The following is a 23,031-nucleotide window of genomic DNA, read 5'->3' as shown; positions in this document are numbered from 1 at the left end:
GGGATGTAGATTACCGTTTAAACGTGGGGTGATCAAAATTGATCAAAAGCAATAAAGACTTTCACACTGTTATAAAAGATTTCTATTTCAAATAAACGCTGTTCAATCCTGAAAAAAGGTTTGATGGTTTCTACAAAAATATTAAGCAGGACAACACAGATATTAAGAGCACCAAATCAACATGGTTAAATGATTTCTGAAGGATCATGTGACAGTGAAAACTGGAGTATTTCTGAAAATTCAGCTTTGCCATCACAGGAACAAATTACACTTTTAAATATATTAAAATATTAAACTGTAAAAAAAAACTATTTCACAATATTATTGTTTTTACTGTATTTCTGGTCAAAGAGGCTTCTTTCATCAAAACATCCCAAAAAAAATGATGCCAACCCCAGACTTTTGAATGTATCTCAAGTGTGTATCCGAAGGAAATGGGTGCATTTAAACCATCTGATATATTCGCAGACAGACAGAGGTGAGCAGTGGCATGAGAGAGGATAAGAGCAGGTTCTCTTGTTAGAAGTGACTGGAAGACTGATCAGTGGATATCCAAGCAAGAAAGACAGCCACAATGCAGTCATTCAGAGGATGCAGTAACAGTGGTTAAAAAAAACAGACTAGCATTAGGCAGTGAGCGTACCTGATATAGACAGTGGCACACACTGCGCAGCTGTGGAGGGAACTCGTTTGAAGAGTTGATAATGGCCAGGAAGAAGCGGTCTGTTATCTGCAGGAGGTTCTTCTGGTTCTCCTCCAGGTTCTCCGCTGGTTCGAGCCTAAAGAGGAGATGAGAAGTTAAACTTTCAGCAGAAAGACAATGATAAAAAAACATCTGTACTTTGAAGAGTGTTTAAATGTACATCACGAAGAACTCCTTTAAAGGTGACCTATTATATCAATATAAGTCTCAGGTGTACCCAGAATGTGTCTGTGAAGTTTCAGCTCAAAATATCCCACAGATCATTTATTAAATAATTTTACAAATGCCTAATTTGAGTGGAAGCAGAAAAACGCTTTCACGTTTTCATGCACGTACCTCAGATATTCTGCCAAAAAACATCTGTTTGGTTTTGATTATGTCTATCGCACTGAAATCGTGCGTTTTAAACCATATTAGTTGAAACTTCTGATATATGGCTTTTTTTGAGCGCACACATCCGAAGTACGCACACAGAAAGCGGCTGCCACATGGCATGTGAGTACTAAACTCAGTTCTCTTTCATCTATTATTGCGCTTAAACTGTCAAATACAAACAAGTTTGCAAAAACAGTCTGGTATGTCTGTGAAGTTAAATAGTTGGGAAAGAAATTGCATGTTTACATTAGATCCGTGTTGCAGCAGTGTAATATAATGTAAATAAATCAATAAATCCACTGTCTCTCTTGTCTCCTCTGAGGCTGGGACTCTAAAGTGTGTTCTGTGCTGTGCTGAAGTAAAAGCTAGACCTGACTAAACATCATTAACAATATGAGTTTTACAGCTAGGTAAACATGCCTGGTAGGGTCTACTTCAAAACTGATTTGCTGCCACTCCGGTGTGGTAATAATTCCTCTCAACAGTGGCTCCAGAAGCTTCTGCAGATATGCAGCACCATAGACCTGCAAACACAGAAAAGCCCGATTTTAAGTGCACATACACTACTGTTCAAAAGTTTGGGGCTAGCTTCGCCATCACTGAATGAAATTAAATGTGCTATCACTGACACCATTTCACTTTACCTTAAAGCAAAAGGTCATAATCTTGCTCGCAAGGCTGTTTCCTCTGAAGAGGGTCTGCATAGAGTCGGCCAGCTCCACCTCTTTTGAGAACATGTTCCATAGCAGCTGATACAGCAGATGGCGAGAGTCGAACAGTGTCACCAACACCCTGGCCAGTTCATCCTGAAAACCATCAGAACATTGAGCACAACAGCTCTCTAATGGCCAACAATACACACCCAATGCATTACTCGCTGTTCAAAACAGAGTTAAATAGATAGCGCATTTTAAAGTATGCTGGGAACCAAACAACATTACTCATGGTCCAGTCATACAGTTTTGGAACAAAATGAGGTTGATTAAATGATGACAAAATCTTAATTTTGGGGTAAACTATAACTTTAAGACCCGTTCATAATGACATATGAAGAAACTGTAACATGAAATAACTATTTTCTGCATCAAAAACACAACATGAAATTTTCATTATTGTGTTACAAATATTTTAATATTTTTGTATCAATTGTTTAGCACCTAAATCTAGCTTCTGTGTAAGAAGAAAAAAAAGATTATGAATATGAAAGTTTGCTTTAAAACCTTTTCATACATGTTTTATAAATAGATGTTGGCTCTATTTAATTCTTATTTTTTCGAAACTGTAAAGGTTAAACAAAGTTGTTAATATCTCTCACCCATTGAGAGCAGGGGACCACATTGGCCAGTGCCATGGCTATGGGCAGCTCGCCCTGGTCTCCCATCATGGTGACCAGCTCAACAAGTCTCTCAAAGCGGTCTGCAAGCACAGTCTCTGCGAGCGTGTCAAACTCTGTCCCTTGCTGAAGGATCTTAGTGAGCACCTCCATGAACGTAGCTCGTGTCTGCAGGTCCTTATGGTACCCCAGACCTGTTCAAAGACATCAACAGTCAAAACAACTTAAGTACAATAAGAATCCATGATAATGTCAGCATTTCTCACCAATGGAGTGCATGAGGCCGCTGTCGACGTTAGCATTGAGCAGGTTAGACATGGCCAGCACAGTACAGTGTCGGAGAGATGCCAGTCGTCTAGACATCCCACGTTTCCGCCCTGCCACCTGTTGGCCATCTTCCTCGACCTCGCTGCAGTCATTCAACAGGTTCATGAACAGCGTAAAGTATCTAAAGGAGAGAGAGAAGAGATTATGGACTGAAAATGGACCTTAAAAGACAAAACAAAAGAGTTGGATGAATGCTCCTACTTCAGAAAGAGCTGAGACTTGGCCTCCATGAGCTCAACTCCATCACCCTCCTCAGGCTGCAGGGGAAGACCAGCCAACAGAGACACTACTGCCTCCATACTCGCCTGGTCCAGATCCCTGCATGACACGTTCACAAAAACACAGCATGAGAAAAGAATATAAAGTGAGAGTTTTCAGGTTTGAAGCCACTACACATATTATAAACAGCAGGAAGCTACCAAGACAATACCGGGTCAGACATTTGATGTCATCATCTGCTGCTTGATTAGAGGTTCCCATCACCCAGTCTGTGAGGTACTCCACCATTTTATTTCTAGGAAAAGCAGCAAAGTCAGTCATCTCACGACCTCACAATTCACAAACTTAATCATCATAACAAATTGACAATTTTGTTTGTTCAGCGTAAGAAAGATATTTTTTTAAAGAAAAGTATACTTATATTCAGCAAGGACCCATTCAACTAATCAAAAATTACATTAAAGACACTTAAACAGTTGCAAAAAGGTTTTTATTTCACAAATGCTGTTCTTTTGAACCCACTGTATATATAAGACAGGGCTATTCAACTAGCTTCATTTGAGGGCCGGATTATCGAACTGAAAATTTGAAGGGGGCCAAGGGTATGGGGGCCATCCCGATCTCTTTCTGGAGGGCCTATCAAATTTGAAATTAAATTGAAATGCATATTCAGCAGTAAAATTAACTAATATTACCAGTACTAAGATTCATAAAAGGTTAACAGAGTGCTGTCTGTTAATCAATTAACAAAATAATTAATCACACATTTTTCTGTAATTAATCATGATTAATCGCATATTTATATTGTCATAATTTCATATTGAACCTCCAAATTCATGTAGAAACAACAAAGATGGTATATTTTAAATACGTGTTAAATGGCATCTTTTTACTAAGTAGCCTATTATTAATGGAGTATTGATACCAATACTGCTACTGGTGTCTCTATTAAACTAAATTAAATTAAATTCCCTCACTTTTACCTATTAATTATAGCCATTCAACATTATAGTAAATGGCATCTTTTTACTAAGTAGCCTATTATTAATGGAGTATTGATACCAATACTGCTACTGGTGTCTCTATTAAACTAAATTAAATTCCCTCACTTTTACCTATTAATTATAGCCATTCAACATTATAGCATAATTGAAAGTCATTATTTTTAACATTTAATAGGCTCCGAAATATATAACAATTTTAATTTAAGTTATTTTAAAACAACCTTCGCATAAACTATCAATTGTATATGCATAAACTATATTGGTTAATTTTTATTCAAGGTACAAAAGTTCAGCAACAATCAGCAACTAGAGCAGTTCTCTTTTTCTTTTGTTCTTTGATTTACGTCAATGACAGACTTCAGCAAGTTTCACTTTAAAAGCAGCGCTGTCTCCTTGAGGTCTTTGTAACCCAGTTAAGACTACGTTTACGAGGTAACTCGCCAAAACCACGCATTTTGACATAATAGTGTGTATTTTTGGCAGTTTAAGCACTACTGGCAGTCTGTCTGAAGCATCTCAGCGTATGTGTACAGTTGAACACGCAGCTTTTCAAACTATATGTTACTTCTTTTGATCATTTTCGTCCAGTGTTTGCGCTATTTTTTTGCCAGAAGTTATGACTGATAACACTGTCTTTATACTCGATTAAACGAGAGTTGTGGATATCTCATAACTCCCTCATAAATGCTTGTCAACGCTGCAGTCTATTGCTGTTGCGGTCTCCATAGATTGTTGTTGTTGTGTCTCTTTCTTTTCTTTTTCGTATGGTCCGGGCCAGTGTTGCCACCTTGTGGACAACAATTCAAGGCATATATGCCACCTGCACGTACTTCTACCTCGGCCGGATAAAGATGATTGGCGGGCCGGATTTGCCCCCGGCCGCCAGTTGAATAGCCCTGATTAGGGCTGGGCAAAAAATTGAATGCGTTTTTCATGCGAATCTTGTCAGACCATCGATAGCTTTAATCGATTGCATCTCTTATCGACAATTAATCAATCATCGATTAATTGACATCCCTAGTTTCAACAAAAATATTAAGCAGCACAAACGTTTTCAACATAAGCAAATCATCATATTAGAATCATTTCTGAAAGGTCATGTGACACTGAAAACTGGAGTTATCACTGCTGAAAATTCAGCTTCGCCATCATAGGAATAAATTACATAAAATATATCTAAAAAGAAATCATTTCATTTAAATTGTAATAATATTTCACAATATTAATGGTTTTATTGTATTTATGATCAAATAAATGCAGCCTTGGTAAGCATAAGAGACTTCTTTCTAAAACAAAAAACATTTCACCTGAATTTCATCTCTTGGCAGAAGGAGAGGTCGTCCCTGCGTTCCATCATCACCTCCACTAGCTGGCACAGCTTAGTTTTGATCTGAATGGCATGGACGACATTCCCTAAAATACGCACATACCTGAGAGAGGGAGCATAAAGAAAAAACCTTTAATGGAAAAATAAACTTCTTAATGCTCTTTTTATTAAAATGCCATGCAAATCCAGTGTTTATACTAACATTTTTCCTAACCTCTTTTTTTTTTTTTTTTTTAAAGAGCATAGGAAAGCGTAAATCAAAGTCTCACCTAACCAGGTTGAGCATCATGGTTTCAATGCTGGCTTGACCGAGGTGCTCTGAGCTTCCTTCAGTGTGACTGTCAAGCAGGTTCTTCATGATGGCGATGGTCTGCTCTACAAACAGCGTGTTTGTGTCTGTAATGGGAACCTATAGAAGAAATTGATAAAGAACAAAGATGCTGGCACAGAATATGGCTGATGCCTATGCAGAATGTGATGTGATACTGATAATATGATATGAGATGAAAATACTACCGCATTTACAAAAGATTCCAGTGTTTAATGCATGTTAGATCATTCTAGATTAAATAGATCACTAAATGCTGATGAGACTGGATTGATCTGACAATGTTGGTATTCTGCCACCTTGTGTCCAAAACTATACATGACAGCTATTTAGTGAAGAATGCTTGATAAGTTGAGTAATTTGTTATATTTGTTGCCAGTATGTTGTATAGAAAATGAAGCATAAATTTAGGAGCATTTTTGCATGGTGGCTTTTTCACGAAAATTAGATACTGTTGAACTGAATTTACAATCATTTACAAATATTTATTAACTATGATCAAATATTTAAATATGCCATAAATAAATATTTAAACATACAAATATAAATACACACTCATATACAAAAAATAAAAAATAGAAAAGCTTAATCTGCAAAAAAGCATTAATGCTCTGAAATAAATGTTATTATATAATGATTTTACAATCATTTATTTTCATTATGAAATTCCTATTTTATATATAATAAAACATTTGCTTTTTATTCGAGTGCAGTACTAACTAGAGCCCAACTGATTTTTTTGGGGCCGGTACCGATACCGATGGACGGAAAACGAACTTTTGACTGGTACTATATATAGAATACAGTATATACATAAACAGAATATATATACATAAACACATTTTTTGCAATGATCACTCAAATGTGGTGATCAAACACTTATAATGACGTGACAGAGATACGTAATGGAGGCAGGGCATTTAACAATTTAACAATAAACTTTATTATCCAAAATGAGTCTGACATCAGTGCTAAGTAAAGTTAAAGTCTATTCAACTTTATTTCAATTCAATTTCATTCAACTTTATTCCGTTGAAGTTTATTTCACTTCAGAACATTCATTCACGGATTTGCGCTACTGTCTTCACACACAGACGAAACTTACTAGAGAAGTGTTAAGTGTGACATAATATACCTCTGTAAATAAATACAATATAAATTCACGACTCGCACACTTTAATGCCCTTTGAATGTAACGTGTACGTTCCCTTGGAACTGGAATAATGGCGGAATATCATGTGAAGTCCACTGCGCAGGGCACTTATAGTCGAACGCTCGAATGCTGCTGCCTGAACAAGAGACCTCCTTACTGAAGTGAAAGTGTTTGCTGGTGTCACTATCTAGCGAACAAGGCGGCGGATCTCCACCAAATTCGGGGGCTCCCTTCAGCTCGAGGAGCCCTCTCGAACGCCACCCTCCGCACATCGGTAGCCCCCCGGGATAGCCAGATCGGTCGGTGCCTGTCCCGCAAATTTAACCACCCGTAACTCCCAGACCCGGGGGACTATCGACACGGGGATGGTCTCATTCGAAAGGGGGCCTCGAGACGTACACTTGATTTGGCATTCGAGAGGGTTCCTTGAGCTGAAGGGATCCCCCGAATTTGGTGCAGATCCGCCGTGCCATTTGATAATTTCAAAGTTTCAATGGTATTCCATTCACTTAAGCTTTATAGAGTTTCATCCAGGTTGCCAGTAGCAAACAATGGAGAAATTACTGGACAAACTACGTAATTACAAAAAAATGTTTTATATCGGTAGCATATCTGCGGCATATCCGCCGATACGATATATCTGCAACAGGCTCCTATCGGCCAATAAAATCGGCAAAACGATATATCGGTCGGGCTCTAGTATTAACCAGTTCTTTGTGAGAATGATCTTTATGTTATGAATGTGTTAACTTACACCTCCACATACATGAAATAAAAATATAAAGTGCAATACTTCGAAAACAATATCTAATCCTACAGTTGCATGCCATGATTATCATTCTCTTACCGGACCCTGGGTCTCAAAAAACCGGCCGATGCTGTTGCGTAGCTTGGTGAATAGCATAGGGTAGAGAGCTGGACTTAGCTCCAGTCCCACAAGGTCTTTGACGTTGGTTCGAATCTGCACGCCCACCTTTTCATGTGTACAGACCATGAGACCCAGCAGACGGTCCAGAAACCTGTTAAGAGACGTCTCGCTGTTCACCTCACAAGAGCCCATAGAGATCATGGAGCCCTTGCGTTCGGTTAGGGGTCCCATAGGAGGGCTGTAGGTGCCTAGGCTAGGGGTGCTGCGTTGATGGAGACAAACCCCTCCCAGGGCACACAAGAAACCGGTCATGTTGATCCACTCCTGAGGACAGAGGAAAAAATAGTTTGTAGAGGAGGAAAAAAAAGTTATATACACCTTACTGATTATCATTCTTTTAACTACCTGTCCATCTTCCACTTTGTTTTTCGGGTGGTTGAGTATATGTTTAGTAGCTTGCTCCCATTTTGCATGCGTGTCTTCCCATGCCTAAGATTGAAAAAGGTCAAATTTGAGTCAACTAAAATGAATAGAGAAGCTGCAAAAAAGTTGCAATGGATCTGAATGATTAGCAATTAATACCTGGGGGAAAAAATGTACATCTTAAATTCACTTAAATCTTAAATTCAAGTTGACAAAAAGAAATCTTTACCTCTACATTTCCAGCTGTAGGGCGTTTTATCCTCCTCAACAGCGCCATCACTCTCTTCTGAAGTGTGTTGCGGCCTGAATACACATACAGTTTGCAGGCTGTTTTATTTTACAATGAGACCAAAAATTTTTTTCCAAGAATCTATGCCACTAAATCATAATGTTAATCAGAATTTATGATTATCAGTATTAAACGTCATACTGATGGGCAAAAATTAACTAATTAACGAAATATATGTATTATTAGTATAATATCAAATGCTATTTTCTTTATATATCCATAAATAAATAAATCCACATAAGTATTCATGACCACAAATAACAAAATAATACATTCATTCACTCATTCATTTATTTAGCCACATTGGTATTAACTGTTTTACAAAAATATTACCACACTAGTAATTATGGTCTTAAATGAATGAATGAATGAATTTATCAAATTGTACATACACATTTTTTCTAGCTATATCAAATAAGTAAATAAATGTAAAAAAAAATTTTTTATATATATATATATATATATATATATACACACACACACACACACACACACACACAACTTCAGTGCTAGCTGAAGTGCACTCGTGCACAAATAAAATACAGTGTCCCTAAAGCTTAAAGCTGCCAGTCTAATCCTATGTCACGGAGACTGTTGTACTACTAACCTGTAGCCATCATATTGCTGACAGAGGCGAGCTCAATAAAAGTGTTGTAATTGGGTAGGACCATGTGCACGGGCAGCTCATCCACATTGCAGCGGATGTCCGCCTCTTCACAGAGATGCCGGAAGCAGGACATGGCCACCAACACAGCCTCTGCGTCAGGGCTCCACAGGAAGGTGTAGAGACACACTTCCAGCTTGGTCTGAGCCTGTCTGCTGATGAGGATGAGACTGCCCTGTGTGGCACATTCCTGCAGAACAATGAGACATTAATGAGTGCATTTTCTCTGAGTGGATTCAATTTCAAGTTCATGTTTAGACAGAATATGTGTTTACCTTGTTCTTTAAAAGAAACTTGTTTCTACATATGAGAATCTCCCGGAGCCACTTTAGTATCTCTGTACTGTTGATCATCTGATGTCCAATCAGCTTCTTGCAGTTCAGAAATAAGACCTGGGAGCTGAGAGGGGAGTAAGGAGAATATAGTCAGATAATCTTTCCAATCGCCAACTTCACATCAACCAATCTCTTTATACCCACCTGATGTCCCAGAAGGTCTCAATGGGTGCGTCAGGGTTCCACAGCTCAATAGTTTCTGGCTGATGTAACACCAACAGTGCCTGGGTGAGAATGCAAGAATGAGTAAATGAGATGCACAACTACAAGAATTCAAAGTAGTAGTACTATAGTATCATCCATATACTGTTAAGTACGCATTTTAATTTTTTTTATTATGTGCTTTCGTCATTTTTATAAGATTATGTTTTAATATTCCTATTAAGCTTTAATAAATATTTTTTTATTTTAGTTGTAGTAATTGTAGTATACTTAATACTTAAATTGTATTTTTTATAGCTTTATTTGAGTTAACAAAAACAACTTTTAAAGTTTTAGTTTTTGGTTAACAATACCAAATAGGAGGTTCAAAGAAACAAGCAGTCTTACCTCCATGGCTTCCTGTGAAAGCTCTGCACTGTGGTTGAGAGGAACCAGCTGGACCAGACCTTTGATGAGCTCAGTTGTGCTGTTCTGGATCTCTTGACCTGGTTTCCCTGGGTTCTGATGGTGAGAAAGTGCAACTAGTTGAGTCAAATCCTTAAACTACAAGTCTACTGCTAAGCTTAGATATTTTAACCATTTTAGGCCAAATCACAGTTCATATCAAATCATGTTAAGGAAAGACTGCGAAAAAGAACCAGTCTTCAGGCAAAAAAAGGGGAAAAGAAATGAATAAATCCACATGTAAATCCTAATCTGGATAATCCAGGATTTGAACCAATCAGAAAACACAAACACTGTTGGATTAGAGCATTTTATGAGAATTAAAGGAGCAAGAGGTCAAAGGTGACATTGAAAGAAAAAAAAAAGAACACTTTTTTCCAGTCTTTTTCTTAGCCTAATATGCAGAGACAACTCTAAGATAACTTTAATACAAAAGGTAACTTTTGTACAGAAACTTTTAACAGAAGCTAAATTACTATTTCATAGCTATTTCCACCAAATACTCACATGCAGCAATTTTATGAGAATTAAAGGAGCAAGAGGTCAAAGGTGACATTGAAAAAAAAAAAAAAAAAGAAAACTTTTTTTCCAGTCTTTTTCTTAGCCTAATATGCAGAGACAACTCTAAGATAACTTTAATACAAAAGGTAACTTTTGTACAGAAACTTTTAACAGAAGCTAAATGACTATTTCATAGCTATTTCCACCAAATACTCACATGCAGCATTAGTTTGGGGTCAGCATGGATGAGTTTGACCAGGGCCAGCAGCAGAGAACGCGAGTCAAGGTCAGTGGACCTCTCCTTGAACTTTAAACTAGTCGTCATTTTCTCTTTGAATGTCAGACTCTGCACACACAAAAAAAGCAACTTTAACAACAAAGACCAATGCTTTTCTATACACCATAAACTGTGTAAATGATGATGTGTCTCACTGATGTCATCCTCAGAGGTGGATGGGCACCGAGACTCTGAACCACTCGGCCCAATGTGTCTGCAAACATGGTGCGCAGTTCTCCTGAGTAGCAGTAGATGGCGTCAATCTTCGGCCACCAGTCCAGGTGTGACTAGCAAGAACATAAATGTGAAACCTTAATAAGCAATCAACTACAAAATTACTGCACTCCTATAGCATCATAAAAGAGAGAGTCACTGGCAGTGGTCACAAAATGCATTTTATCGTGAACAATCATCAATACTCATGCAGAATGCTGACACATTTGGAGATCGTCTATTTGTATAATGGGTTTATCATTTATTTAAAGTTGCATTTAATTTGCATAATATTACAATTTTAAATAAAAAAATATAATTATTTGCATAATATTTAAAAATAATTTTTGCATTGTGTGAATGTCCATACAGAGATCATACTTACATTGGTGATAATTTTGTGCAGGGAGTTGACCAGGACGAAATAGAAGGTAGGAGGAGAAGTCGAGGCCAGGAATACCTAGAAAAGAAATACATTTATTAAACAACAACAAAAAAACTCTGTGTAGATATCAGAACATGTTGGTTATGGCAATGATCTTAAGTTTGTCCTGAAATGAATGTTGACTAGCTCAATACGCTGTGATAGTAATAATATTAAATCTCTTGTTAGTGATTGTTTATTAATTGCTATAACGTCCTTTGCAAAATGCTGGAAACTCTAAGATTCAACAACCGAGCTTACCTTAAAATGCTGGTTGTTACGAGGATTGATGCGATAACATGACACAAAGCAGTCAATCATCAAATCCACATCGGCGCTCTGGCAGCCCGCACCCCTCGAGAATGGCTTAGTAGGGTTAAACAGAAGACCCTGAGAGAGAAGAGAGAGCAAATTTGCACACAGCTAGAAACAGAAAAAAAATGTTCTTCATTCCCTTCAGACATGCACTGCTCTGTAATCGTTTACTCAAAAAATGGTCCTCTTCACCTTAAGGTCCATGACGATGGACTGAACTAGGAGAAAGATGACGGAATTGTCCTCCCAGTTGATGTAGGTGCAGGCTTTGCAGAGTTTGACACATGCGACGGCCGCACTCTCGGTCAACTGTCTGCTGCCGCTGTGCTGTCCCAGAGCCTTCCGTAGACTGTCCACAAATGACTTCTGTTGAAGACAACAGAAAAGCTAGGTTTGTCTCCAAAAACATTTGTATGCAGAAAATAAGTCTTGGTTCCAATGCTCAACTTCAACATAAAAGACTTTGGAAATGACAGGAGATAAATAAAATGCAGTAATAGAAGTCTAATTCACTGTGTGACCTCTGACCTTGTTAGCTTTTTCCTCCCCCCCTACTTCTTTGGTGATGCTCTGAGTGATCTCTGGACAGAGGATGAGGAGGATGATCTGTAGAGGCCACACAGCTGCCTTTCTCTTTGCACTCTCTGCAAAACTGTCCACCAGGTCAAACAGTTTTTCTGCACAGTCTGTATGCACAGAAACACACAGTTTAATGGTTACACATCTAAAATTGGACTTCAATAAGCAGTCTAGTAAACAAGTCAGCTTAGATATGAATTATTGTCTCACTCACCGGCCATGTCAGCATGGGGTCTCTGATAGAGCATAGTGAACTCATCAGGGTAGTGTTCAACCCAGTTCCAAAAAGCCTGACACAAACATATCAAATAAATTTACTCCTATAACCTTTAATAATTATATTATAATAATTATAAATAATTATAAAAGCTAGAAAAAGTCTCCTAATCTATTGTATTATTTAAAAAGCGCATACCTTTTCCAAACTGCTGATTACTGCAAGCTGAGCCGGCTTTTTCAAAGATTTGAATTTAAGTACTGTTTCTAAAGGGAACATGCAGGAAGTTATTAAGCAATTCCACGCCATATATTTCATAAATTAATTTATTATAAATTATAGAAACACTATATATTTATTTGCATTCATTTGTGCTTTAATATTTACACTGTGCCATATTTTGATTCTGATTTTAATTATGCAGCTTTAGATTCCCCATAAAATTCATCCTCAAACTTTTTGAAAACTGAGGCAATAAAATAGAGCATGCTTTACCTTGTAGGAGTCTCTTTAACTTGGAGCAGTCTACGTTGATATACTGGATGAGCTCAATGTCATGGACATCCACTGTGTCCTCTGTACAAACTGTGAACTCTTGCAACCTATGAGGAGGCATTACATTAAAAGTTAATAATTTGTAAAGCCTTTAACTGTTCAATTTGTAGACAAGAAAAACAGCCCAGCATTTATATAAATTACACTCGTACAGTAGGCTTACAGTGTTTAAAATAAAGCTTTTTTTTTTTAGTTACTATGGGGTATTTAGGGGGCTGATTCACACAATGAAAGAGGTCCTAGAACAAAGCCCTGTGGAACCCCCAGTATTGTTAGAGAGGTACCTGGTGGAGATACGACTGAAGACGGCATTGAAGTTGGTGCAGCTGAGAGAGAAGAGCACGGCAGAGGCAGAACTGCGCAGCTGAGCGGCGTGCTGCTGGCCCTCACGGTACGAGTGCAGGAAGTGACAAATTTCAGGGAGCAACTGTTTTACCAACATGGCCTCATCCAGCCTCAGGCAGTCCTTGGGTTGCTAATGATATACACAATATACTTTGTTATTACTATTCTCTAGGGGTGTCCCCGACTAAGGATTTTCATAGTCGAATTGGAATTTTCGAATCTTGCCGATAGTCGACTGATAGTCGAATCATATGTTTGGGGGCGGGCGGCAAAATACATTACCAAGAGTCAAATCAGACTTTCGACAGTCATAATTACTGACGTTAACACACAGGGAAAATGTGTAACGGATGCCTCGCAGACACAAAAATAATTTTTAATGTTTTGATTAAAAGATAGGCTAGTTAACATTAAACGTCAGCGAAACCCTAAGAATTCACAAAAAAAAAAAATTTTCAAAGGTGCTCTCATTATAACGTTATGTATATGACAGTAGTTATTAATGTTCTGCTTTTCTGTTTTGAGCTACGCGCGCTGAAGATGACCAGTAGAAATAAGCATTTGATAACAGGTTTTTAATCAATGGAATTTAACTCGTCATCTATCTCATATAGAATATACTTTGTTATTTGTACAACATAATATTAATATTTCAACTTATAGGCTAACTGCACAAAATTATTTTTGAATGCCTCTAATGATTCGACTGTAAGATTGGTAGTCGAATCAGGCTTCTCCTATCGAAGCATTGAATCTTCGACTATTCGGGGTAACCCCTACTATTCCCTCTCTTTTTAAAATTTTTTATACTGTGTGCTGTACAAAACTATACTTGTAAAGTTTAATAACATCTACTGTGTTGTAAGCTAAAAACCAGACTAAAACTACAGAGAGTAGAAAGCGCTTCAGGATCAGCAGCATGCAGGAAAGGGGGAAAATAACAAAAATGAAATCCAATGACAGAGCAGCAAAAACAAACACATTAGTGGATCAATGTACTGCACACATACTGGGTCAAGCTAAAAGCCCAAAATGTGCAACAAATGGTAGAGGGGAAGTTTTATACTACAGAGCAAAAATTCCTGACTGCTAAAACTAGTTAATGAATAAAGTGTTTATTTGTCTTGAATGTCTTCGAATTTCAGTGAACAAATTAAATCCTGAACAGCATGGAAGAAAACTGTACGTTATACCCTTACATCAAAGGAAATGACTTAAAAAGAATTTTGCAAAAACAAAACAGGACAGTGAACAGCTGTGTAGCATCTGAGCAAGGGAAAATTAATAATCTATACAGGAAAATCCAGACAATCTCAAGATGAGGAAACACCTGCAAATGTAATAATCTCCTGACACGGCCAGTTCAGAGCCCTCTGTCTGGGAGTAAAAGCTAAAGATTTAATTGTTTTACCAGGGCTCTGTGTCTAAGACTTCACGAGTCCATGAGCAATCAAAAAACATTTCTGGACCGTTTCTGCTTTTTGAGACCAGAAAATTATCTCTGTCCCTATAAAGTCATTCAAACTCATGTTACAGACATTTCACACTACCATTCAAAAGTTTGGGGTTGACAAGATTTTTTTTAATGTTTTTCAAAGAAAACTTTATTATTGTTAAATATTATTATTATTATTTTAAACAACTGTTTTCTATTTTATTTATATATTACAATTAGTGCTGGGCAACGATTATTTAATCGCGATTAATTGCATGATTTTCTGCGATTAATTGCATTATGCACAAAATTCAATAATTAATTCAAAAGTAGTGTATTGTGCACTTTTTCCATTTAAAAGTACTGCTATATGAACAAAAGTGCAATAACATTTAAATTGCAAACACTTTAAACAAATAAGGTGCTTTTTTACAGCAGTATTCCTTTTACATAGTAGCAGTTAAAATATTTATTGTAAATCTTAACTTATAACATTAATTTAATCAAATTAAATATAAAACTAAAGCTATTTGCCACTGCCAGGGCATTAACGTTTTTATTAAAAATATTTTATAATTTGTTATAGAAAAGAAAGTTATGCTCACAGTCCAGATCCTCGATCATAACATTATAACAGGCACCTTCCAAGTAGAAACCTGCACTATCGTGGGACCCAACGCATCTGAGTGCGGCACGGGACAACACTTGATGGCCGAGTAGAGACTCGTGTGTGAATAAGGGTGTACTCACACTAGGCAATCTTAACCGTGCCCGAGCACGTCTGACCCCCAAAGCCCGGTTCGTTTGACTAGTGTGATGGCTCCGTGTCGCGTTCGTTTAGCAGTCCCTGGCTCGGTTGGAGGTGGGCCAAAGCGCGGTTCAGTTGGGCTCAGGCACGGCACGCATGTAGTGTCGGAGCGCTGAACTTCTGATATGTGCAGCATGATTGCGTGAACATTTCAGAGCAGCAAAAGTGATAGATCTGTAAAGCAATATATTGTGAGAGGGCCGTGTGTGTTACCGCGTCCCAAACGACTCAAAATAATAAACCACAAAGTTAACAAAACTATGCACTCCACTGTGCTGAGCGAGAGCACTTCTCTTCTGCATTCACGTGCTATCGGTAACTTCCCATTTCCCACTTATGAAGTCATGGGCGCTTCATGTGAGCACTGCTGCAGTCATAATCACATTTAGGCCCACCCCAAATGCTCTCACTGGTTGAGACGTATGATGACATCCATCCCAAGCCAGTACTGATCAACATCCCACCCCTCCTGTGACCCATGGTTTGTCTGTATGTGTATTCAGAGCCAGTGAGCAACGGACTTTCATAATAATAAAAAAACTGCGTTAACGCGCAATAAAATAATTGTCGGCATTAATCAATTAATGCAATAATGCGTCATTTCTAGCAATAGCCAACAATATATTGTCTAGGTCAAAATTATCGATTTTTCTTTTATGCCAAAAATCATTAGGGTAATAAGTAAAGATCATGTTCCATGAAGATATTTTGTAAACTTACTACTGTAAATATATCAATTAGATTTTTGATTAGTAATATACATTGCTAAGAACTTCATTTGGACAACTTTAAAGGCGAATTTCTCAATATTTCGATTTTTTTGCACCCTCAGATTCCAGATTTTCTAATAGTTGTATCTCGGCCAAATATTGTTCTATCCTAACAAACCATACATCAATTGAAAGCTTATTTACTCAGATTTCAGATGATGTATAAATCTCAATTAAAACAATTGTTTACCCTTTTGACTGTTTTTTTGGTCCAGGGTCACATATCTTATTTTTGTGATAGCAAACTTTAATTTTCAGCATCATTACTCCAGTCTTCAGTGTCACATGATCCTTCAGAAATGATTCTAATATGCTGATTTTCTGCTTAAGAAACATTAGAAACTGTGTAGAAACCGTAGAAAATGTTATTTTTTTTAGGATGCTTTAATGAATAAAAAGTTCAATAGAACAACATTTACTTGAGATAGAAATATTTTATCTAACATTATAAAAGCTGTTAATGTGACTTTTAAATTTCTACTGATCCCAAACCTGTGAATGATAGTGTACAGCTAGTTTCTATTATACCATGGCATGGTTAAAAACTTTATTCTGTTTGTTTGATAGTTGAGATTCCAAGGTGTTGATTCATTTTCTATAACCATGCTGCTATGAAGCAGTTCCAGTTTCACCACATTCAATGCATTTCTACAGCCTAGCATAGTAAAAGAAACAGACTAATATTGGTCAGGATCACATTAGAAAAAAATAGATTAAAAAAAGTCCAAACCTTTTAGATTTTCTTCTAAAAATTACTTTCAATATCTATAAAAATCTATAATAAAAGATATGTAATCTTTTAGATCAGGGTGTGGATAGGCAATAATGAAACAATTGTGATAAGCAATTTTGCATTGCGTTCAGCAACAAAGGTGAAACCACAGCAAGGAACAAAGCTGTTAAAAGGCAGGACGTAAGACAGTCAAAACAAGCAACAGGTCAGACAAAATTCACTGTGAGATAGGATGAGCTGCTCACCCCTGCCAGACACTTCTCCAGTGTGTCCAGGATAATCAGCTGGGAGAGGTAGAGGTTCTTCTCGGCAGCTTCGCCAAAGATCCGCTATGAACAAAAGACACACAGAAATGTGACATTAGCAAGACTAGAAGACACTTCTCTCAATTGATTGCAATAGAGCATGATATGATCATGTTCCTAAGCTTACAGTGTAACACTCTAAGCATAAAAACACAACACAAACAAACATTTAGTAAAATGGTTCATGTTTCTCAGTCTTTACTTATTTTCAGAATTGAATTAAATAAACATTTATCTGCCATCTTGGATTTATCTGTGCAATGCCAAGGCAGTTCACTCATATAACAGAGTAACTGGAATTTCAAAATTCAGTTATCAAGATGGGGAAACTTGAATGTTATAGACATGGACTTACCATGTTGTTCACATTTTTGAGTATGTTGGTCAGACCGTTGATGACGAGGGCAAATTTGTACTTGGAGATGTTGATCAAACATTCTTTATTGTGCTCTGTACTCACTTTGGTGTGGGTGCTCTGCTGTCCCGTTTTAGTTGGGAGCTGTGAGTCAGAGACAGAGAGAAAGAGAGGGATAAAGAGAAAAAGAGAGCAATTGAAACCACCATACTCTGCAAAGGATGCAATGAAATCTTTCTAGAGAGAAGCCAAATAAAAATTATGATTTTACACACTCATTACCGTGATGTTTGGGGTCAATTTTTGTAATGTTTTTATCAGATGTCAAAATAATAATAAAGTAATATTGTGTAACCGTTTTCGCTTTTAATGTATTTTACATTTTAATTTATTTATTTACTACACGAGTCGTCAGTGTCCCATGATCCTTCAGAAATCATTCTAATATGCTGATTTGCTGCTCAAGAAACATTCCTTTCTTATATAACTTTGAAAACAGTTTAGTACTTTTGTGAAAACTAGAATACATTGTCAAAATAATAATAAAGTAATATTGTGTAACCGTTTTCGCTTTTAATGTATTTTACATTTTAATTTATTTATTTACTACACGAGTCGTCAGTGTCCCATGATCCTTCAGAAATCATTCTAATATGCTGATTTGCTGCTCAAGAAACATTCCTTCGTATATAACTTTGAAAACAGTTTAGTACTTTTGTGAAAACTATAATACATTTTTTTTGTTCCTGGATACTTTGAATAGAGAGTTTAAAAGAACAGCATTTATTTGAAATACAAATCTTTTGTGACATTATAAATGTCTTTACTGTCACTACTTTTGATCAATGCTTAATGTGTCCTTGCTGAATAAAGGCATTCATGTCATTAAAATGTATCTTACCGACCCCACACTTTTGGATGGAAGTGTTTCTTTTTTTTTACTTGACCAACTTGTTTTCAAATATACTTTCAATCAATTTCAAGTAAATAATAATCAAATAAAAGTAAAAAATTATAGTGTAAGCAAACTATAGTCATTAAAAAAGTATCCCAAATCACAAAAATAACCATTATATATACAGTCGTATCAAAGGAAGTCGAGAACTCTTGGGTCTGGTTAACAGGTGTGAACGCTGGGTTCCTTCGGCCTAGCTTTCAAAGCCTGTGTTATGGCTTTATTGAGAGCATTGGGTGGAGAACAGCTTGTAACATGTGGGACGCACAGACTGCGGAGCGAGAGGTCGAGCGGTCTTAAATTTGACACACCCACCCGAGAGAACATCCAAGCACTTAATGCACCAACCCACCCATCCTGGGTCTAAACGCTCAAACTTTAGGTGTTAAAACAAAGCGTCTCCAGCTCTCCAGACTTCCTCCCTTTGCTGCACACCTGCAGGCCAGCACATCTGCTCTTGTTCTCTCCAACACACACAAGCAGTTAAAGTCTGTGCAGTGGGAGTGTTGAAAGCACACATGGCCTGGCCGACTTAATGAAGCATATGTGGAGTGAGGGGGTGGAGGCCTCTCCCCCACTAAGCATTCCCTGATGAGGAATTGGTCTTCACTGTTTCCGAGTACCGTGGCTCCTCTCTGGATCAAAAGAACTTTGACTTCAAGAAGTTATAAAGCTTGCGAACAACTCATGAATGCCATCGAACTGCTCTAATATATTGAGCTATAGTGCTTATTTGCCAAAATAAGTTTAAGTCAGACTTGTAACATATCCCAATCCTGTCCTCCCCAAGTTCTCACCATCACTTCCAATCTCTCCTGTACTTTCAAATCAATTAAGAGTAAGAAAAAAGCAAACAAAAGTTTGAAATTCATTTTAAAAAAGTTTTATCAAAACATCTCCAAATAACATATGACTATAAATAATACCCTTTAAAAGTCTGAGGTCAGTAGAAAAAAATATTATTATTTAATACTTTAAGCATTGGTGCATTAAACTGAATAAAATTGATCAATTTTTCCAATTGTTTTCAATGCTGAAAATAAGAAATCAGCATATCAGAATAATTTCTGAAGGATCACGTGACACTGAAGACTGGAGTAATGATGCTGAAAATTCAGCTTTGCCATCATAGGAATAAATTACATTAAAATATATATATTACAATAGTTATTGTAACACTGTAAACATTCTAGTAAATTTATACAATTTTAGTTTTTCTTTTACATTTATACAAATATATATTTTATATTTTCCCATATATATATATATATATATATTTTTTTTTTTTATTATTATTATTGCAGAAGTATTAAGTATCAAATAAGTATCAACATGAAGGTTAGTAAATTGTGATTTTTTTTGTGTGTGTGTGGGGGGGGGGGGGAACTATTCCTTTGAAATTGTTTCTATTATTCAATATTACGTTTTGACTGTGTTTTTGATTAAATAAATGCAGCCTTGGTGAGCATAAGAGATTTTTTTCTAAAACATTTAAAACTCAGCCCCAAACATTTGATGGAGCAAGTGATGAAACAACTGAAATCAATTCATTAATTTTTTTTTTTTTACTGATTTAGTTCAAACGGAATGAACGCTGAACTCTTGATAATTATTAGAATAACCAATATATTCACAATTTTGTCTAAATTTTTAAACACAGCAAATACACAGTGACTATACGGAATACAATCATGCAAAGTCCAAGAACAGACCACCAAAGTTGCCAACTTAATAACTAGCTGGAAATAGTCTGTTTCCTTGTGCCGTACACTTAGTATCACTCAAAAATGTGTCAAATTAGCCTAAGAAAGATTAAACCTTTTTTTAAATCTGATATTTCAACAAATCTTAGCTCATAATCTGCTTTAGCTAAGTAAGTAGACCTATATTTGTGGTGCAAGGCAGCCAAGTCACTACTGGTTGCACGGTTGAAGTGTCCTGACAATTGCACTGGCCAGTGCGTCGGCATGTCAGAAAGACTCTCCTTCCGTCCTTCTTTCCGGCCAACTACTGTGTGGCCCTAAGAGAAAAGCGTGTGGCTGGAAATGAAAATCTCAAGACCGGAGAAAAACCGGCGCACACACTGTCTTGTACACTCATAAAACACTCTCACAGAAAACATAGCCCAGCCCTGTTGATATCCATTTTAATGCAGGATGCCGAAGGACAGTGAGCACTTTGTTTCCCAGGAATGGTTTAAAATTCCAGAAAGGTCAGGGACCAATCGCTTCCCTTATGTGCACTTTGGCAGAGCCGGCCATACTTATGTGTGCTATGGAGAACGGACGGTATGTTAACCGAAAACACAAAGACAATAAAAAATATTATCATGTAAATCAACTTTATTTAAGATTACATTTTAAATAAACTTTCATGGGCCACCATTTAAGAAAAATATGACCATCCACCCCTGTCACATTGGAAGGATCTTTCCAAAGCTTCAGATAAAAATGATCTTTTAGCCTTTTTCCTGGATATTGCTACAATATGACCAGATCTAATTTTAAAAGGATCGTTCACCTAAAATATTCTCATCATTTATCAACGTCATGTCGTTCTAAACCTGTATGACTTTCTTTCAAAAAATTTCTTATGTGCACTTTGGCAGAGCCGGCCATACTTATGTGTGCTATGGAGAACGGACGGTATGTTAACCGAAAACACAAAGACAATAAAAAATATTATCATGTAAATCAACTTTATTTAAGATTACATTTTAAATAAACTTTCATGGGCCACCATTTAAGAAAAATATGACCATCCACCCCTGTCACATTGGAAGGATCTTTCCAAAGCTTCAGATAAAAATGATCTTTTAGCCTTTTTCCTGGATATTGCTACAATATGACCAGATCTAATTTTAAAAGGATCGTTCACCTAAAATATTCTCATCATTTATCAACGTCATGTCGTTCTAAACCTGTATGACTTTCTTTCAAAAAAAAATTTTTGTTGTCGAGTAGTCGTTTGATCTCATATGACCTAATGTAAGAGCCTGCAATAATGTGGTTTGACCTGTAATTCAGCTCTCCTGATGCTGATGCAATTCAAGAGAAGACGACACCGCGCTTCAGACAGAGCAACGCAGCCGAACCTGAAGCCGAACACATCAAAAACTGACAGCGGTGAGAAAGCAGCAGTTTAAAACGCATCTGATTTCAGCAATGTGGATGTTGCACGAGCTCTGCAGTTCAGTACTCCAGTAAAGTCCAGTCACGTCACGTTTATTTATATAGTACTTTATCAGTGTTTCCCCATTAATTATATTGGGGGGCACCCCACCCCCCCTTGAAGGTCAAGTTACTTTTATTTTCTCTAAATAGCGCGAGATCACAACAGAAGTCATTTAAAGTTACTTTTTCTATAGAACAGGTCTATACCTTGTTCTTTTATTAAACAAACTAAATAGCCTTATGTTATTTATCTTATTTACACGGCGGCATGTCGTTTCTGCGTTACATGGTCGCGCTCTCTGCATCGCGCAAAGCAGAGTTCCGCCCCGACGCGTGCACACAGGTGAGCACACTCCCACTAGTATTTGTAAATATTAAGCCGCAAAACGACTATTTAAATATGAATTCTGTGTGTTAATGAATGGCGCAGACTAGGACTGCACGATATATCGAAATTATCGAAATATCACAAATGTAAATGTCGCAATATGCATATCGCAACGGCGTGCGATATTATCATTTTAATAAAAGGCTATAGGGCTGTGCAATATTGAAAAAAAATGCGATACCTTGTTAAATGCGATATTCGATATGCGATACGATATTGCTTAAAGTGTGAAAAATCTATTTAAATTATATTATAAAATATTAAAATGACTTGAAAAAACCAATTTGTTTCACATTCTTTCTTGGAAAAGAAAGAATCACTACAACTTCTGAAAGTGACCAGCAGTGTTTCAGCAGTACATAAAAAGTAATGCCACAAATCAGAAAATGTCATTTTAACATCAATGTGAATAACAAAAAAATGAATGACACTAATTTTATATCACTGTAACTTTGCTTTCCATACACTTTAAGTACTTCTTCATATACCACAGCAAAAACTATAGTCTGAGAAAGTTCAAATATGATTAAAGGCAAGTGAACAGTAAGTAAAAAAAAGAACAAATACACAATTTACAAGCATAGATAAAATAAATAGTATTCAGGTACAGAAATTTTATAATTAATTGTAAAATAACACTGCATTGTGTTCACTGTATGAATTCAATTTAGATTAATCTTTGTTATAGCTGTTTTGTTGTTTGATTAACATTAGTGACATATTCAGCAG

The 23,031-nt window shown here is 36.8% G+C and overlaps 1 protein-coding gene across 1 annotated transcript in view; it reads right to left on the bottom strand.

Moving 5' to 3' along the window:
• LOC107588104 (neurofibromin-like) overlaps positions 1 to 23,031 on the bottom strand; it is a 37,901-nt gene that overhangs the window by 10,441 nt on the left and 4,429 nt on the right. The window contains exons 2-29 of the mRNA XM_016276117.1: positions 17,787 to 17,930; positions 17,372 to 17,455; positions 13,320 to 13,510; positions 12,976 to 13,082; positions 12,679 to 12,746; positions 12,478 to 12,553; positions 12,213 to 12,370; positions 11,877 to 12,050; positions 11,631 to 11,759; positions 11,331 to 11,405; positions 10,888 to 11,019; positions 10,673 to 10,801; positions 9,898 to 10,011; positions 9,493 to 9,572; positions 9,289 to 9,412; positions 8,957 to 9,203; positions 8,290 to 8,363; positions 8,043 to 8,126; positions 7,617 to 7,961; positions 5,558 to 5,697; positions 5,269 to 5,391; positions 3,169 to 3,252; positions 2,940 to 3,056; positions 2,678 to 2,859; positions 2,394 to 2,605; positions 1,723 to 1,884; positions 1,499 to 1,602; positions 644 to 779 (exon numbers count right to left, since the gene is read on the bottom strand). Coding sequence (XP_016131603.1) covers positions 644 to 779; positions 1,499 to 1,602; positions 1,723 to 1,884; positions 2,394 to 2,605; positions 2,678 to 2,859; positions 2,940 to 3,056; positions 3,169 to 3,252; positions 5,269 to 5,391; positions 5,558 to 5,697; positions 7,617 to 7,961; positions 8,043 to 8,126; positions 8,290 to 8,363; positions 8,957 to 9,203; positions 9,289 to 9,412; positions 9,493 to 9,572; positions 9,898 to 10,011; positions 10,673 to 10,801; positions 10,888 to 11,019; positions 11,331 to 11,405; positions 11,631 to 11,759; positions 11,877 to 12,050; positions 12,213 to 12,370; positions 12,478 to 12,553; positions 12,679 to 12,746; positions 12,976 to 13,082; positions 13,320 to 13,510; positions 17,372 to 17,455; positions 17,787 to 17,930 — 3,795 coding nt within the window. The remainder of the gene's footprint in view (positions 1 to 643; positions 780 to 1,498; positions 1,603 to 1,722; positions 1,885 to 2,393; positions 2,606 to 2,677; positions 2,860 to 2,939; positions 3,057 to 3,168; positions 3,253 to 5,268; positions 5,392 to 5,557; positions 5,698 to 7,616; positions 7,962 to 8,042; positions 8,127 to 8,289; positions 8,364 to 8,956; positions 9,204 to 9,288; positions 9,413 to 9,492; positions 9,573 to 9,897; positions 10,012 to 10,672; positions 10,802 to 10,887; positions 11,020 to 11,330; positions 11,406 to 11,630; positions 11,760 to 11,876; positions 12,051 to 12,212; positions 12,371 to 12,477; positions 12,554 to 12,678; positions 12,747 to 12,975; positions 13,083 to 13,319; positions 13,511 to 17,371; positions 17,456 to 17,786; positions 17,931 to 23,031) is intronic.

This window comes from Sinocyclocheilus grahami, unplaced genomic scaffold (assembly GCF_001515645.1).
Source record: "Sinocyclocheilus grahami isolate Dianchi unplaced genomic scaffold, SAMN03320097.WGS_v1.1 scaffold6.1, whole genome shotgun sequence".
Lineage (NCBI taxonomy): Eukaryota > Metazoa > Chordata > Actinopteri > Cypriniformes > Cyprinidae > Sinocyclocheilus > Sinocyclocheilus grahami.
The sequence above is the reverse complement of the archived record's forward strand: the minus strand, read 5'-3'. Positions and strand labels throughout refer to the sequence as shown.